This window comes from Chlamydotis macqueenii, chromosome 2 (assembly GCF_036417535.1).
Source record: "Chlamydotis macqueenii isolate bChlMac1 chromosome 2, bChlMac1.mat, whole genome shotgun sequence".
Lineage (NCBI taxonomy): Eukaryota > Metazoa > Chordata > Aves > Otidiformes > Otididae > Chlamydotis > Chlamydotis macqueenii.
Window position 1 is genome coordinate 73702365 of NC_141557.1, and position 18846 is coordinate 73721210.

The 18846-nt window shown below is 40.2% G+C and overlaps 1 protein-coding gene across 3 annotated transcripts in view; it reads right to left on the bottom strand.

Moving 5' to 3' along the window:
• EXOC2 (exocyst complex component 2) overlaps nt 1–18846 on the bottom strand; it is a 135433-nt gene that overhangs the window by 82576 nt on the left and 34011 nt on the right. For 2 of the 3 annotated variants that reach the window (XM_086740286.1, XM_086740285.1), the window contains exons 5-7: nt 18676–18789; nt 13522–13646; nt 587–667 (exon numbers count right to left, since the gene is read on the bottom strand). In XM_086740286.1, coding sequence (XP_086596412.1) covers nt 587–667; nt 13522–13646; nt 18676–18789 — 320 coding nt within the window. The remainder of the gene's footprint in view (nt 1–586; nt 668–13521; nt 13647–18675; nt 18790–18846) is intronic. The other variant, XM_086740287.1, reaches the window with a different exon arrangement.

Below are 18846 nucleotides of genomic sequence, written 5' to 3' on the forward strand. Positions count from 1 at the left end.
TGATCTGATGAAACACATACCGAACTGCAGCAAATGCAAGCCATCTCTCTCAATGCAATCTTACAGCTAATACAGAGAAACAGGAAAGAAAGTAACGACAGCTTTTCAAAGTTTCTACAAAGAATGCTAATTCCAGGTAGTCTAAATGGCAGCAGGTAAAGTGAAAAAGATTCTGTTAACAGATTCTGTTATTGCAAACAGCTTCTATTTGGTTTTTCCCTCTTTCGGTCAAACTTCTTACACTCCTAGTATTATATACAATCCTCATCCTTCTACAGTTCTGTCTATCCATATAGCTCCTCTGTTCTCTTTGCCCACTCAAAATTGAGACGCCATCAAAATTCATTTAAAGTAAATGCTTTAGAACATCCTTCTTCCAATATTTATTCTCTTTGTTATCACAAACACTGCTGAAAATCATGGCAAAAGCTGCTACTATCACACCCTAAAATCACTACCATCAAACTGGAAAAGGCAAGAGAGACTGTACTGTTTTCTACTTTCTACCATATTCCTAGGAATATATTAAAGCTTGTTAGAAAGTCCAAAGTCCATAAATAGTTGCTGCTGGAAGGACAAAACTTACTGTTCAGTACATTCTCCAGTTTTTGCGTCATGGATCCTTCTACTTTTTCCGTTCCATCCGCTTCCAGTTTTTGATGGATTGCTGGAATAAAGTGTCTAGTTAAAATGTAGAACATTTTAATAGGTGGGAATACATTACATCAAAGTGACACTTTTAAACATTCTTAAAATTAAAAATAAAGTGTTATTTTTCTTGTTAGACATAAGAAATACAAACATGCTTCATGGCAGTAGAGTCTAGTGGAGGACAGGGCTAAGAACCAGACACTGCAGAATTTTAACCATTACTTTAACACAGACTTCCTGTATCTTCTTGAACAAGACATTGACGTTTGAGAGAAAAAAAAAAAAAACCAAAAAAAAGCGGCAAGAACAATCCCAGTTAGCTATTGCATAGTACAAATGCTAACTTCATTTAGTATTTTGAAAAGTAAGCATCCTTTAAGCACAAAATACTTTTGCTTTGTTTGTCAAAGTTTTTACACTGATCTCTCCAAAAAGGAATTACCAATAATTAAAGGCTAACAAGTAAGTCATGGAGAACTTGAGTGACCCCCAAAATCAAGTGCTAGAACATTCCCCCACCAGTTGTCTTCATCTATAAAAATCTATAAAAATGCACTCTCTAAACACACTGCATTAATCATTACACAGAAGCATTGTGATGTTTTTGCTAAAAACCACACACAAAAAAAGGGAGAGTTTGCTTTATTTTTTTTCATAGAATCATCGAATGGTCAGAGTTGGAAGGGACCTTCAAAAGTCATCTAGTCCAACCCCCCTGCAAGGAGCAGGAACATTCCCAACTAGATCAGGTTGCTCAGAGCCTCATCCAGCCTGGCCTTGAACGTTTCCAGGGATGGGGCTTCCACCACCTCTCTGGGCAACCTGTTCCAGTGTTCTACAACCTTCATTGTAAAAAATTTTTTCCTAATATCCAATCTAAATCTACCTCCCTCTATTTTAAAACCATTACCCCTCGTCCTATCACAACAGGCCCTACTGAACAGCCTCTCTCCATCTTTCTTGTAGGCCCCCTTGAGATACTGGAAGGCCTCTATAAGGTCTCCCTTGCTATAAGGAGCCTCCTCTTCTCCAGGCTGAACAGCCCCAACTCTCTCAGCCTGTCCTCATGGGAAAGGTGCTCCAGCCCTTTTATCATCTTCGTGGCCCTCCTCTGGACCTTCTCCTGCTGGTCTATGCCCTTCTTATGTTGGGGGCTCCAGAACTGGACACAGTACTCCAGGTGGGGTCTCACCAGGGCAGAATAGTGGGGGAAAATCACCTCCCTCGACCTGCTGGCCATGCTCCTCTTGATCCTCCTCCATCCTCCGCCCAGGATGCGGTTGGCCTTCTGGGCTGCAAGGGCGCATTGCCTGCTCATGTTGAGCTTCTCATCCACCAGCACTCCCAAGTCCTTCTCCTCAGGGCTGTTCTCGATTCATTCTCTGCCCAGCCTGTATTTGTGCCTGGGATTGCCACGACCCAGGTGCAGGACCTTACACTTGGCCTGGTTGAACTTCATGAGGTTGGCATGGGCCCACCTCTCCAGCCTGTCAAGGTCCCTCTGGGTGGCATCCCTCCCTTCCAGCGTGCTAACGGCACCACACAACTTGGTGTCATTGGCAAACTTGCTGAGGGTGCACTCTATCCCACTGTCCACGTCTCCAACAAAGATGTTTAACAGTGCTGGGCCCAACACGGACCCCTGAGGGATGCCACTCGTGACCAGTCTCCACTTGGACATCAAGCCGTTGACCACCATTCTCTGAGTGCGGCCATCCAGCCAACTCCTTATCCACTTAGTGGTCCGTCCATCAAACTCATTCCTCTCCAGTTTAGAGAGAAGGACGTTGTGTGGGACAGTGTCAAAAGCTTTGCACAAGTCCAGGTAGATGATATCTGTTGCTCGTCCCTTGTCCACTGATGCTGTCACCCTGTCATAGAAGGCCACCAAATTGGTCAGGCACGATCTGCCCTTGGTGAAGCCATGTTGGCTGTCACCAACCACCTCCTTGCTCTCCATGTGCCTTAGCATGGTTTCCAGGAGAATCTGCTCCATGACCTTGCCAGGCACAGAGGTGAGGCTGACCGGCCTGTAGTTGCCTGGGTCCTCTTTGTTCCCCTTTTTAAAAATAGGGGTTATGTTCCCTCTCTTCCAGTCATCGGGGACCTCACCAGACTGCCACGACTTCTCAAATACAATGGCCAGTGGCTTGGCAACTTCATCCGCCAGTTCCCTCAGGACCCGCGGATGGATCTCATCAGGTCCCATGGACTTGTGCACCTTCAAGTTCCTCAGATGTTCCCGAACTTGCTCTTCGAGTACAGTGGGCAGTTTTGCATCCTTGCAGTCCCTGCTTGTGCCTTCCACATCTTGGGTGGTGAGACAAGAGCCCTTATCGGTGAAGACTGAGGCAAAAAAGTCATTGAGTACCTCAGCCTTCTCCATGTCCCGGGTAATCAGAACACCGGTTTCCTTCTGGAGGGGACCTACATTCTCCTTGGACTTTCTTTTGTCCCCTACATACCTATAGAAGCTTTTCTTGTGGCTTTTTATATCCCTGGCCAGATTCAGTTCAGTCAGGGCTTTAGCCTTCCTCACCCGATCCCTGGCCACTCACACAGCCTCTTTGTAGTCCTCCCTGTCTCCGTTTCCACCCTCTATAGGCTTTCTTCTTCACTTTCAGTTGGTCCAGGAGCTCCTTGCTCATCCACGCAGGCTTCCTGGCCTTTTTTCCTGACTTGTTCTTCATCGGGATGCACCTCTGCTGAGCTTGGAGGAGGTGCTCCTTGAATGTGGACCAACTTTCCTGGTCCCCTCCTCCCTCCAGGGCCACCTCGCATGGCACTTTGCCCATCAGGTCCCTGAAGAGGCCAAAGTCCACCCTCCTGAAGTCTAGGGCTGAGAGCTTGCCGTGTAGTTTCCTCGCTGCCCCATGGATCTTGAACTCCACCGTGTCGTGGTCGCTGCAGCCAAGGCTGTCCTTCAGTTTCACATCCCCCACCAGTCCCTCCCTGTTGGCGAGCACAAGGTCGAGCTCCTTGTCGGCTCCTCTATCGCCTGCAGGAAGAAGTTGTCATCCACGCATTCCAGGAACCTCCTGGACTGCCTGTGCCCTGCTCTGTTGTCTCTCCAACAGATGTCAGGGTGGTTGAAGTCCCCCATGAGGACCAGGGCCTGTGACCGTGAGGCTGCTCCTATCTGGCTACAGAGCGCCTCATCTGCTCTGTCCTCCTGGCCAGGCGGCCTGTAACAGACCCCCACCATAACATCCCCTGTCCATCCCCATCCTCTAATCTTGACCCATGAGTTCTCTGTCAGCTCCTCCTCCATCCCCAGGCAGAGCTCCACGCACTCCAGCTGGTTGCTGATGTAGAGAGCGACACCCCCTCCTCGTCTCCCCTTCCTGTCCTTTCTAAAAAGCCTATACCCCTCCATGTTGACACTCCAGTCGTACAAGTCATCCCACCACGTCTCCGTGATGCCAACGAGGTCGTAGCCCTGCTCGTGTGCACGCATCTCCAGCTCTTCCTGTTTATTCCCCATGCTGCGTGCATTGGTATAGAGACACTTCAGCCGGGCCCCCGACAAAGCCGACTTGCTGGCTGGAGCGACAGGAGTTCTTTTGGACCGCAGTTTAAGTTCATTTGCACATACCCAAGATCCTTCCTCAGCTTCTGGACCCTCGGTGCTGGCACTGGCACCATGCTGACAGCAGTGGGCTGAACTGTGCTTCCCCCTCCCCCAGCAACACTAGTTTAAAGCCCTCCAGATGAGTCTGGCAAGTCTTTGTCCAAGCACACTCTTCCCCTTCTCAGTTAGGTGCACGCCAGCCGCCCCTAGCAGCCCGGGCTTCTCAAAGCATGCCCTGTGATCTAGATACCCAAAGCCCTGGCTGTAGCACCACTCCCTGAGCCACGAGTTAACCTGCCAGATACGTCTGGCCCTTTCAGGTCCCTGCCCTTCGACCAGGAGGACTGACGAGAATACCACCTGCGCCCCAGAGTCTTTGACTGTTGAACCCAGGGCTCTGAAATCCCTTTTGATGTTTCTCAGGCTGCTGCCGGCTGCGTCGCTGGCCCCGACATGAAACACCAGTAGTGGATAATAGTCTGTGGGCTGCATGATGATTTTTTTTCCTGTCCTAAAATGTCAAAAGCCTCAATTCTTTTTTCCACATGGTATTACTAATGGTTGTGAAAACACGTAGTATCAGCATTAATTTGTTGTTTATTATAATTTATTTTTCAGGAAGGGATTTAGCAGCATACCTCGACTACACTAAACCACTCTGGAAATACAAACAGTAAATGAAGTGTAGATACTCCTTTCTTCCACTTCCCCTCTCCTACACAGCCTTCCTTCCTTCTTCTTCTCTGTTCAATACAACCTGCACAGTGCAGTGGGTTTTGGATTTTTTTTTTTTTAAGGTAGTATTTCTGTATACATGCATACAGCATATATAAAGCAATTATTTAAAAGTACCATTTTCATTTTAAATTTTTAATCTGTTAACATATGTAAAAACCTCTCTATCAAATAGCCAACAGTTCCTCCTGCTTCAGATACAATGAAGGCTTCTAAAAACACTCTTATTGTTTCCTGCTTGTTCTCATTAGTGAACCTGAAGCGAAGCTAAGCTACCCTTGAAAATAGTGATGCTCAGTGCTTTGAAGAAAGCAAGTAGTGACATATTTTAGTTCAAAACACAAATACAGTTCTGAAAGTAGTCCCAGCTCATCTTGCTTTGGTCAATATCTTGAGTCATACAGAAGTCATTTTAGTTCACACTGCTAAGTTTTTTATTGTTTTGGTTTGGGTTTTATCTCCAAGACTTCCAGATATTTTTGCAAACTGCATGGCAAACTTGGCTTTATTTTGGTAAACATTGCTAATTGAAGCAAAAATCACAAAATATTGAAGTAAATGTAGTGTCTTTAACAGCCTTTTTGTGTTTTGTTTCTCTAGCATTTACTTTTTCAAGCTTGTTTACCCAACACAGTGGCAAAAATCAAAGAAAATGGATAGACTTAAAATAATTTTTAAAAAAATCATTTTGTGAGGCCTGATAACTTTGTTATCACATAGATTTATATTTAAGCAAGTGTGACATTTCTAGGCAAATAACTCAGAAATAGACAGAAACATGGAGTTTATTATTCTGCTTATGGATCTACTAAAAATTCCAGGACTGGACCCAGGCCTTTGCCAGGATACTTTAGAATATGGGAGGTGCTAACTTTCCGGGTCTATGAAAGCAAACGGTAGAAATAAAAGCTTTTAAATGTTGCATGTATTTTAAAAGCAGTATAGAAATAAAAATGGAATGATGTAACGGAAATTAAGCTGGGTTTATGGCTTGTAGGTAAAGTTTGGCTCAAATTTATTCATAAGTAATTTTTTGTATATTTGCAATCAATTTCAGTATTTGCTATTTTAAAACTGCAACTGCAAAACTAATCTTTCTTTTTGATGCTTTGTTGTTTTTCAAATGTAAACAAAACAATTTAACTTACCTGAAAAACAAATTCATAAAACATGACAGGCACACAGTAGCTAAAAAGCTGCCATGATTGCATCCATTTGGAGAAATTCTGCTAGTAATTAGCTCACATCTCTAAACCAGTTACTGATTTAAAAGGAGCTATGTGACCAGCCAGCATAAAACCAGGTACAAGCTTGGGCACAGAAACTTCACTGTGGACTGAGACAACTCCTACTGGTTCACACTTTTTCAAGTCAGACCATCTCTTGCTTGAGACACTGAAAAAACACCCCCTAGACAATGCTATGCTAGAACCTGCATGAAAGGAAAGTTTGAGCCTTTTTATCAATCACGATCACATAACTTTTGTCTTTTTAGAGCTGCATTAAGATCATAACTGGTCTGCTACAGAAATCGATCGTAGACATTCAATGAAGAGGAAGCATCCACCTGAGACTAAACTACCTACCACCACTTACATACTTTACTGGCACTCCTTTGCCAGGTCATCTCTCTCCAGCGTACACTGCTCATTGCAAAGTCCCTCTTCTAATCTAGTGTTGTGTCTTGTTTTTGGCTGTGATACAGTTAATTTTCTTCATAATAGCTAGTATGGGACTAAGTTTTGGATTTGTGCTGAAAACAGTGTTGATCATACAAGGATGTTTTAGTTACTGCTGAGCAGTGCTTACACAGAGTCAAGGCGTTTTCTGCTCCTCACATGTCCCACCAGTGAGTAGGCTGGGGGTGCACAAGAAGTTAGGAGGTGACACAGCTGGGACAGCTGACCCCAACTGACCAAAGGGATATTCCATACCATATGATGTCATGCTCAGCAATAAAACTGGGAGGAAGAAGAAGGAAATGGGGAATGTTTGGAGTGATGGTGTTTGCCTTCCCAAGTAACCGTTACGCATGATGGAGCCCTGCTTTCCTGGAGATGGCTGAACACCTGCCTGCCAGTGGGAAGTAGTGAATGAATTCCTTGTTTTGCTCTGCTTGTGCGCGCAGCTTTTGCTTTACCTATTAAACTGTCTTTATCTCAACTTATGACTTTTCTCACTTGTCCTGTTCTGATTCTCTCCCCCATCTCACTGAGAGGGAGTGAGTGAGTGGCTGTTACACGTGGGTTAAACCATGACACGCTGCAACATCAGGATACAAGTTTTCAACAAGCAAACAAATCAGTATGAGTTTTTTTTCATTGTGCATACAGGAGAAGGCCTGTAAACCTAAGGACAAAATATGTAGCAATGATAGTGCAATTACTTCTTATTCAGCTTTTGTGTACAAGTGTAGCACAAGGAAACCTCAAGCCTTCAGACCCAAGCATCCACCTGGAGAGCTACACAGTGAGCTTAGAGCAGTATCAGCTATTGCTTCATTACTAGTTAGAGGCATTATCTTAATTCTTAAACTGAAATAATCTAACTTGCATCTACTGTAGGGCACACACATGCATGTCAACTGTTACTCTGAAGTGACTGATATGCTGTCAGACACATGCCCAATACATGTGGCACCATAGTTTATCCTTGCCAGCTTGTTTTGATGGCCCTGTTTGTTCTTAACCTCTATGAATTACCATATTGAAAATTACTAGCTATAATAACAGGCTGTTCTTACCCTGCAAAGACTATTTTCTACCACTTGAAGTAGGATGAGGAAGGTAATGTTAATAGACACACACCAAACAGCACTCGACACGTAGCTATTCCAGCCATCAGCTAGAAAAACATTTAGGTAGTAATAACATGTTTGAATTTGATTTACTCAAATCCATATGTTTGATAAAAATTTATACTATTTGGGAAAATGTACATGAGACTGAAGTAAAACAAAAATGTGAATTAGATATGTTACAAAACAGGAATGTGGCAACAGCAAGATCTAGTATAACAGTCTGATGCTGTACTACCTAGCAAAACCAGTTATGGGCTAGCATTTTATTGGACAAATAGACAAAAAGACAAAAGTGAGTGAACTGAGCTAAGAGCTGGCAACGTAAAATCACTTCAAAATTAGTCAGTCTAGTTTGCACATAGAATCACTAATGAAAAATTGGCTGTATGTACTCTCTTTAAATTCAAATATGACATAACTCCTCAAAAGCCAGAACCAAAGGGACACTTATATGACAGACAAGCATCAGTTTTCAGTTACTCAAATTCCCACTCTGACTCAGAATCAAATACAGATCCAGTGGTTTCTTCTGTTTTAGTTTCAGAGAAAATTAACTTAACAGGCATAATAGCAACAGAATACTCTCATTCATACTGAATCAGATCCTGGATCACTGACATGCTCATCCTAGAATGGGCCTCAGGGGCATAAAAATATTCTATAGGAAGAAAAAACAACAAAACAAACAAAAAAACCCCCAGGCATTGACCTGATATAGGATCATTTTAGCCAGGTAAATGTTATCCTAGCTTATATATTAAGTAAGGTACTAGACAAAATGTCAACTACAGCCCCAGTTCCCCACCATACTGGCAGTCCCACAGGCCATGTATCCAAATAGGAGTGGAAGCGGAAAAAAGGCATAGTGCCGTAATAACCGGCAGTGCTTCTTTTGTACAGATTTTTTCTGAAAATCATGTCAACTGTGTTTGTAGCTGTAACCGCAACAGAACTGTTGCCACAACTAGTTAAACTAGAGCGTCAAATCTAAATCTCAAATTTGTTCAACATACTCATGTTTCAAAGACATCAACAGCATCTTCTTTACTTGCCAATATAGATGTCATATTTGCGTGGTTTTGCATAATTGAGCAACTGAAGTGGTCATTTCCCTATTCTTCTCCTTCCACTTAAATAAAAAGAAACTGCACAGCTTAATGCTCTTTTTAAAGAGCACTTCTGAAAAAGTATATCCAAAGTAAATTAATTTTCTAACTAAGACTTCTGTGGGGGACATGACTTGCTCATGACAAGCATACAAGAGGTGGCCCTTTTAGGAATGCTACTTTCTAGGTTGGAATTAGAATTATGGGAAACAAATCAGCTGAACTGCCCGACGCTTGTAAGTGGGTCAAGCTGAAGTGAGCCCAGTTCCCCTCAGCTCAGTTTACAGTTCCCTTCAGCTGACGAAACAAACTTCCTGTTGGACATCTCTGCAGCAAAGTCACTGCCAAACCGTCAGCCAAGCTACCAGGCAGAGAGACACAAGGATCTGATAAGGCAATTCTATTTTCCAAGAAATTAAACCAAACAAGCAAGGGTTTTGGCCTATTGGACCTCTTATTTTCTCAGTAAACAGTTTCTAAATCACAAAATACAGTAAACATCTCAGGACAGCTTTTTTTTTTATGGGTTTTGTTGCTTACTTGTGAAAATATTAACACTCATTTAAATGCATAATACAGTCTGATAGCAAGCACTTAAGATCAGACTGATCTTACTAATCCCAGCTCATGAAAAAAGTTACACCACAATCAGTAATTCAGAGTTTCCCAGATCAAGTTAATGCGTTTGAAACAAACATTGTTAAAAGTGTTAAAAAAGGCAGGTATAAACAGATGTGCAAATACATGAATATGAACAACCTGGTAAGGCAAGTGTTATACCTCTAAAAGTGACCCTCAACAAAAAGTAACATCCTGTACCAATTTAGGGAGACCTGGGAGAAAGCTGTACGCACATAGCTCCACTCTACAACAACAATAATGGAACAGACCTACAGTTTATAAAGTGCTGGCTTTGGAAGTTGTGTTCTAAGAAATCTGGAGGGGAAAATTGAGAGCCTAAATTTTTACATATCAACAAAATGTATATTCAGAAAATGCACTAAATTTTAAAAATCTTCCCAGAAGAATCTGTTAAAACAAAAACAACAACAAAGAAAAACAACTCCAAATCAAAACAAAGCAGTTCAGGAAATATAAATCATATTGGAAGATAGTAATCAATAATGATTTTCCCTTAAGTCACTTTTAATCTGTGACAGTTGTATGCTCAGCATCAAATAATGAAAGTTTGCAGAACTAAGACTATGTCCCCGAGAGTTTGTGCTGAAACAATCTTTCAGCTTTCAAATAGAAACTATTCTTCATGTAGCTTTGTTTAAATGTATACAAATTCTCATTGTACCTTTTAAAAGGAGAAAATAAGACACACAAATTCACCCTTAGATGTGTAAGGACAGAAAAGTGCCACTTTTTCACCTCGCACAAAAACTATAGGCAGAGTATAATGGTATTTTTAATTTCATATTCTTCTGTTACAGAGCTTGAATTTCATAATTCCATGCCTAAGAATTAATGGGTGTTTTGTTTGTTTGGGTGTTTTGTTTGTTTTGGTTTCGTTTTGTTGTTTGGTGGTTTTGGTTTTATTTTTTAAATTTTGCACCTGAGCCGTTTCTCTACAACAATGCTAATAACGCATACACTTAATTCTTGTAGTCTTTCCTTTGAGAAAACTAGTGATCAAATGTTCTGGAGAAAGGCTTTGATATCTGTCAGGAGGGCTGAATGATAGCATCAAAGATAGTTTTTTTTCTTGCTGCTACTGGAAGCCTCTCCACATCCAAACTATCTGTTGCTTGTACCAATCACAGAATCAAGTCATGGAATCATAGAATGGTTAGAGTTGGAAGGGACCTTCAAAGGTCATCTAGTCCAACCCCCCTGCAAGGAGCAGGAACATCCCCAACTAGATCAGGTTGCTCAGAGCCTCATCCAGCCTGGCCTTGAACGTTTCCAGGGATGGGGCTTCCACCACCTCTCTGGGCAACCTGTTCCAGTGTTCTACAGCTCTCATTGCAAAAATTTTTTTCCTAATATCCAATCTAAATCTACCTCCCTCTATTTTAAAACCATTACCTCTCGTCCTATCACAACAGGCCCACTGAACAGCCTCTCCTCATCTTTCTTGTAGGCCCCCTTGAGGTACTGGAAGACCACTATCAGGTCTCCCCAGAGCCTCCTCTTCTCCAGGCAAAAGTACACAACTTTTCCAGCTACACTCCCTCAAAAATATTCTGCATAAGGGGGAAGGAAAGGGCAAATAAGCAGTTCTACATTACAAAGCTCAAATTAAGATGAAATAAGGGTTTTTTTTCTTTTACTGAAAAGAACAAAAACCACTTCTGCACGTGCATTTAATAGGAAGTTTCAAGAGAGAATTGTATATTAAGATGCTACAGAAAGCAGCTGTGACCTGCACTGCATCCTCATCAAGAATTTGGTTTCAGAATTTAAGAACGAAATATTGTATTGATAAGTCCCTTAAACTTCAGTGTTATAGCTTTGAATTCATCAGAGATTAAGACTTCAAGTCCCTAATTTTCCTGTACAACAGCATCAAGGTCATTCTTTCTTAGTACTATTTTAATTCATTGTTTATAACAACACAAGCTACAAGTCTGCTTCCTTTTGAGCACTTAAGAGGGATCACTGGGAGGAAGACAAAAACAAGCCATTTTGGTTACAGATGAAAAGGCGCACCAAGAACCACTTGAGTCAGTCTAAGTTTTGAGTTCATAAGTTATCTAAAGGACCGCACTAATAAACTCTAATTTTAAGTAAAAATAACACTCTGATACAGATAAGAGATGCAAAAAAAATATTACAGCTATTATTTTTTTTTAATTGAGAACACAGTATTTAGTGAAAATAAATAGTTTGCTTTCCCTATCATTATTTTATTGATTTTTTTGTATTGACCTCTTCATTTATCAGGAAATCAGTTTCCAAAGGCAAGAAGCCTACACTTTGATAAATGGGTCAAGAGAAAAATCACTCAGTTGTGTTCAGTCTTTCTAAAACCTGACAACATTTATGGTTTGCATTAGCTTTCTGTAAATCCTACTAAGCCTTTGCTGGTCCAAAAAATAATCTTATGAGATAATACATATGCCCACCAGCACTACTTTTTATCCATTTGGATAAAACCATTCCAACTGTTTGGAAACAGAACTCTAAATCCTTTAGAGCATTTGATACTCTATATGCAAAATACATTTAGTTGTGAAAAACTAATCACATTTCACTATTTGTTCAGGATTATTTAGGATTTCAAACTATTTAAGGAAAATAAGGATTTCAACATTTTCAAGATATTTCAGACGTACAAAGAAATAGTCTGTTACCATTTTTGCTACTATTTAATAAAAACTCAGCTTAAAAAAAAAGTTAAAGAATACCAAATATTGATTCTTCTTAGTGTCTTTTCCTATGACTCCCACTACATTCTTTAGTATTTCCACTAAATCCTTTAATGCTTCTCTTCTATTATTGAACTTGTCTAGGTTTTCTAAAACTGAGCACTAACGGGTCAGTTCCAGGTGGGGTAATAAAAATGTTTAGGAGTTAAGATCCTTCATAAGAAGAATCTTCGATGTCTCAAGAAGAGGTCTTCCGTACCAAAGCATGTCTGGTTGCATTTGTGGAAAAAGTTCTTCTCTTAAAAATCATCAAATTAGAGAAGTAGTCAAAAGCTATCAAGTCCTTTTGAAAATGCTGTCATCTGAGAGGCAGGTCACAGGTTAATCTGCCCGGGGCAGGAACATAGGTGGACTGCCAGATGAGACAGCACTACCTTCCCTTTTCCCTGACACATGGACGTGGCTATCAGACAGTTAGTGAGTGGCCTGCAAGTAGGTCAAGAGAAAATGGGTACTTCTCCAAAGCATTGTTCCTGAAGCCAACAGAAGTGCTAGCTTGGCTGAGGCTATGAGTTTTCTTACTCCGTGGTACCCATAACACGGGATCAACAATCAGGAGTGATAATCCTGCAATATATAGTAGCATGGAGAACAGCATAGTGGTAAATGCCAAACCTACTGGGGATGGCCCAGCACTATCACTTTGTTATCCAGAACAGTCCCTAACTAGACTGTAGCCCACAATGAGCTTTTTACCTGAGGCACATTTTATGCTTTAAGACTGTGTACATATATATACACACACACACATATAAAATAAAGATATATATATACACACACACATAAAATAAAGAGATATATATAAAAGTGGCACAGACAACTAAGCTAATCTCACTAGTGTGTTGCATTTTCCCTCTGGCAAGCAGAATACTGTCTGATTTCCCAAGTCAGAGGGTACTGAATATTCATCTAAATATTACAGTGTGACTATGCGACAAGGCATCATAAAATAATTTTTTTATTTTACTACAGTTTGTAAGTCATCTTAATACTATCTCCAGTTTAACATTTCCTCTCTTTTCTGGATTTGTGTTCTAAGCAGTTTCATCAAACACCTCTAATTCCTTTCAGACACATTCGGTGCCATCTTTTGCAATTAGACCACAACAATCAGCTTGCCAGTACCAGTTTGTGATCAACACAATACAGATTTTTGGTTCATTATACACTTTTAGAAGAGATTGCAAAGAAAACCAGTATTTTTTAATATTAAATTCAACCATATATGCAGATATTGTCTTTCATTTTACATTGTATTTAGTAAGTGCAAAGCATCATTACCTGACAGAGCATCTTGTGCTTCAAAAAATGTGCTGAGACCTCCTTTCACATAAGCTAGACTCCCCTCATTTTTCTTATTGGCTTGCTTCTTCAAATTCACAACAGCTGTTTTGAGTTGATCAAAACTGAAAAAAAACCAAGAAAACTCCCATGACATTCAAACAACAAATAAGGTCAGCTAATGAATAAATGGAACATATTACTTGGAAAATAAAACCACTTACTTTTGCAACAACTATTAAGGACTGAGTAATTGCTAACAAGTGTGCTTCTCAATGATGACAACTTACTCTTAGTCCAAAGATGTTTTATTTGTTAGTTTTAATCCTAAATGGAGGGCTCCTATCACTTACGGTGGAATAGACTTCTTTATAATAAAAAGTAGTCAAGAAATTTCTTCTAAACATGCAATATTGCTCTTAGTTAACTGTCTGTACTGCATTAAACAGGTGATAGTACAAATTACTATGCTTAGTACACTAGATTAACTACCGGGGTGTTAGAAGTCTTTAATAATAACAACATTTGTTTAACTGCAGCTTAGTTCACAATCCTTTTTCACTTCCCAGTTTCTGAATTCCTTCAATATTTTAATGTTGGTTTGGACATACAGTTCAGCATTGAATACAATATTAGTGCAAAAATAAAGCTGAATATATTCCTGCTTTACAAAAGTATGTTTTGTATATGTAGTCTACTGAATTTTTGTGAAAGATACTTACTTCACAGGGGAATATTAATCGCCAACTCATCATTGTTTGTATGGTAGGTTTCTTTTTATCTTAGTTTCCTAATACTTCTAGATTACCGCCAGTTTACATTTGATTTCACTTTTTTTTTTTTGCAAGCAGCTGCTATTACTTTAGAAATCTTTCGTCACGACTGATTCTTCATTACTTGCATATCATTTTTGTTGTTGATGATGATTAATACGATCTCAGTAGTTACACTACTGGATTCATTAGAAAAGCACTATCACAAACAAGCTCAGAAATACAAATATGACACATGATTTGCATCCTTAAAGTCTTTTCTCCTACCTGCAGGCCAAACTCATCTCCCCAGTACAAAAAAATCAAACAAAAAACTGCACTATACTTCTGTGAGGAGAGGGAAAAAATGAAGTAAGGAAATTAAGACATAAGGCAATTCCACCAATCATCTTTGCCCATTTTCAAGAGGTAGAGAAAGACATACTAAGAGAACAAACCAAACTTTAGCCCAGGCAGTGAGAAGGCTATCACAGCCTGCTGGGAGACAAAACACACACTGGTGCACTTACAAGCATTTTCCTTTTTTTATACTGATGATGTCACAACATTTTGCTTTATTTCCTGTTTCCGTCTGCTGGACGGAAATCATATTACTCAATAGCTGGACTGGTCTACTCGGTCATACAAAAACTACTTACCAGCAGCACTTTCAAACTAACAAAAATCTGTACAGTTCTCCTTTTAAACACTGTTTCATGTTATCTGATGATCTAATAGTATGTCTAAATAGTTTATTTATATTTCTCAGGATATTCCCGGGGTGAGGGGGGGAGGGGGCGCGGGTGGTACGAAGGGTGTGAGGGGGTGGAAATACGTTATTTTGATTGCTTAAAATTAATTTCCTTCAAGGAAAAAACAGACATAAGCTAACCAAAACATCAGTGCACCACACATTTAGCACTCCCAATACCTAAGGTTACGTAGGGGACAAGAACTGAATCATTGCTGTGTGTTTCTGGAAAAACAGCACAAATTATACAAGGCAGATAATTATACAATTCCAGAATATTTCTAAGACTATACATTTTGAAATGGGCAGAAAAAAAAAAACCCAACAGTTTTGCTTCTTCTTCATTAAAAAAGTTAGCTATAAATAGATTCAAAACACGATTGGATTCACCCTACCCTTTGAGTTATTCTTTCTATTGAGTTTTACACAGCTTTTGTACATTTAATGCTAAGATTTAGATTTTATAAACCAACATAAATTGAATTAATATGCAAAAAACCAGCTTTTTATTCCACTGGACTGAGGGGACCATGACTTGAAACTATTGACATGCAAAGACATAAACTGATGGAAAGTTCTTTTTCCCCAGAAAGATGAAGAACTTAAGTTGATACCAGACAAAGTGTTTAAAAAGTTGGTTTTGATTCTTTTTTTTTAAGGAAGCTTCAAATTTACATGAGAATGGACTTTCAGGTACTGACCCACTGGCATAGTACAAGTTAAAAAGGGGCCATACAAGCCAATGCAATTATTTAAGTTATCAATTCATAGTACTGATGACCAGAAAAATCAGTGGTTTTACCTTCTCATATTAGAGATACAACCATTACATTATGCTGTTGCTCATATTCCATGGTAATCCTGATAAAAAGAGTAATTTGATCAGTTCTAAGAAGCCATTTTAATGCATCTTCTGGATCCACAGCATCCTTAAATGTACCTAAGCCATCTATGACAGACAGCTGTCGAGTCAAATCTCAGCACTTTCTTTCCAGTGATGGTGATTCTGCAGCTTCCCAAGTTACACTGTCGCAGGGCTTAAGCAATATAATAATGTTTTTAATCTGCACCTAACTTAAATCTCTCTTGTTGAAAACTGAGACATCTTGTTCTATTCTTGGTAAACCAAGAACAATTGATGGCTATCCTTGAACTGCCCACTACATGTTTCAGAACATGCATTCTGTATTCATTTGGTTTCTTTTCTAAAAGCACCTAATTCATTCAAGCTGTATACTCATAGATATATATGTACTCCTATTTTTGTGGCTTAGCTCACAGATCTTTCTTAAAGCAGTGGCCAAAATTGGGCAGAGCACTTCAACTGCAGCTTTAATAACGCTCAGCAGAATAATTATCCCAATATCTTACATAACACAGTCTTTTTGATACACCCCAGAAGATGACTTGTATGAGACAGTCAGCTGGTATTTATGGCAAGTTACAAACACCAGATTGTCTTCTATACTACTGTTGCCCAACCCCAGGTATGTACTCTGCTGCTTGCCTTCCCCATATCCCTTAAGAGTCTTGCACTCAACTATTTCGCAATTGCTTCAGCCAAGGCTGCCACTGGTTATCACGTCCCCTGCCTTGCCTGTAAGAATCAGATTCAGGGAAGAAGCACCTCTGATTGCCCACCCAGCAGCTATGTTAGAAGTCATTCCCAGAACTCTCCACAGGTCTCCTGGATTGCTGCTCTTCCTGTAAATATCAGAGAGGTTAAAGTCTTGTGCAGGAACTTCGGTCTGCTCTCTGGAGACTTCTGCAAGTTGCTTAAGGAAGATTTTGTACACTTCCTCATTCCACTACAATGCCGCCCTTTCCAGCCTCAGGAACAAGCTCTCAACCATCCTGCTACCTGCTTCACAAAAGGGACCATATATTTAATCAAACTGTTCCTTCACACAAAGGTTAAGTCCCCCTCTTCTTTCCTGGGTATCTTTCTTAGAAGGCCTCTTCCCATCCATCACAGAACACCAGGCACATGAGCTATCCCACTTCATTCCAGTGATCTGCTTGTCTAATCCCACATGTAGAACTCCGGCTTGTCTCACCTGTTTCCCAGGCTGCATATCAGTGTGTAAAGGCACCTGAGGTTAGACCCTTCCAGCTGGTTTTCTAATTCCCAATAGCACTCTCAATGCCATCACTGAACCACAAATGTAGCACTCTGTCCCTTCGTTTAACTGCAAGCTGTTATCACCATCCCCTAATACCCCTAATTTGAAGTCCTTGTTTCCAAAGTGCAAACCTGCTGGCAAAGATGCTCCCACTCCACATTTTCAAATGAATCCCATTTCTCACTAGCAGTCCTTGTTTTTCAGTAACATCTCCATGGCTACAGAAGTAAAAAAATACTACCTTTCAAACCAGTGGAACAGCCATCTGTGAGCCTACAGGATGCATCCACTACTATCCAAAGCCTTCCCCTTCACTTGGCAGTCAGAGAATAAATGAGCTTCCATGTTCTTCACTTTTGTCCCCTGGGTGTTGCAGTCACTCACACTGCTCTTGGCAGTGTCATTGGTGCCCACATGAATGAGCAACAAAATGGTAACAGTCCAATGACCAAACGTAGAGGAAATTTCTTAACAGCAGCTACATCAAAAGCTGTTTATTCTTTCTCACTTTATTATCCCCTCAGCTTTTTAAAAACCCTTGATCCCCGAAGTTGTGAGATTGTGACAGATAGAATTCATTTTGAATCAACGCTCTTTTAGTTACTTAATTTCAAAATATGCTGTTCTTATGTGTGTATCAGGTAATAATGTTCTCTTGCTGTTGTTTTGGCACTTCAACCTACCACCACTTTGAGGGGAAATCCAAGTATTTCCCCAGGTAGATTAATGGTTATTTCTGGAGCTCCCAAAAGGAAACATCTAACCTCCACACACCCCTCCCTCCAAAAAAACCAACCCACACCTGTTTCTACCATTAAACATCAATAAAAATTAAATAAATGTGTAAACCAGTATTTCCCTTCAAAATGCTAATGAGAATATCAGCTGAAAAAAAACCACAAGGCTCATCATCCCTACTAGTATTATCCAAATACCAGCAGATAAGTTTCAGAACTCCATTATACATGCAAAAATATATTTACATAATGCATTCATGTAAGTACATATTATGAACTAGATTTAAAAGCAAAGATATTAATAGTCAAGGTTTTCAGATTTTTACCTCAAAGCTCTTCCTCATCTGTCCAACTTCTTTTACTACAGCATTTTCCACAAGAGTTCACTAAAAGCTAACTGATACTACTAACAGTTTTACTCTTAGTCTGTTCACAGTGCCCTTATCCTGAGCCTCTCAGTATGACTTAAGTTAACACCTGGAGTTTCCACTCAAGGCCATACCACTTAACTTCTTGATTCAAAGGGCTGAAGTGAGACAACTTCCACCTGACATGGAGGTTGATGAGGGGAAGAGGCCATAAATTAGATCTCGTTAAAAATGAAGTTTTTCTCATGAGCACATTGAGCAGACTGGTTGATTCAAGTTTCTAGTGAAGCAGAAACACCACAGGCAGTAGAGACTACAGATCTATTATTGTAAATGTCAACCACCAATGACACATCTATTGTACAGTGAAATTACATCAAGAGACTTGCATATAAAACAATTATTTACATGAAAGCAACAAACCTTGTTGTTGAATGATTCTCGATCAGGTACCAGGCAGCAGAAAAGTTTTCACTAGTGAAATCAGCACTCATCCCAGGAAACAGTGCCTCTAAATCTTTTTGAGGAAATTTGCCTCTGAAAAATGAATATTAATTTCTTCAGTGAGACATATTCTGGTGAACAGCTTACAGT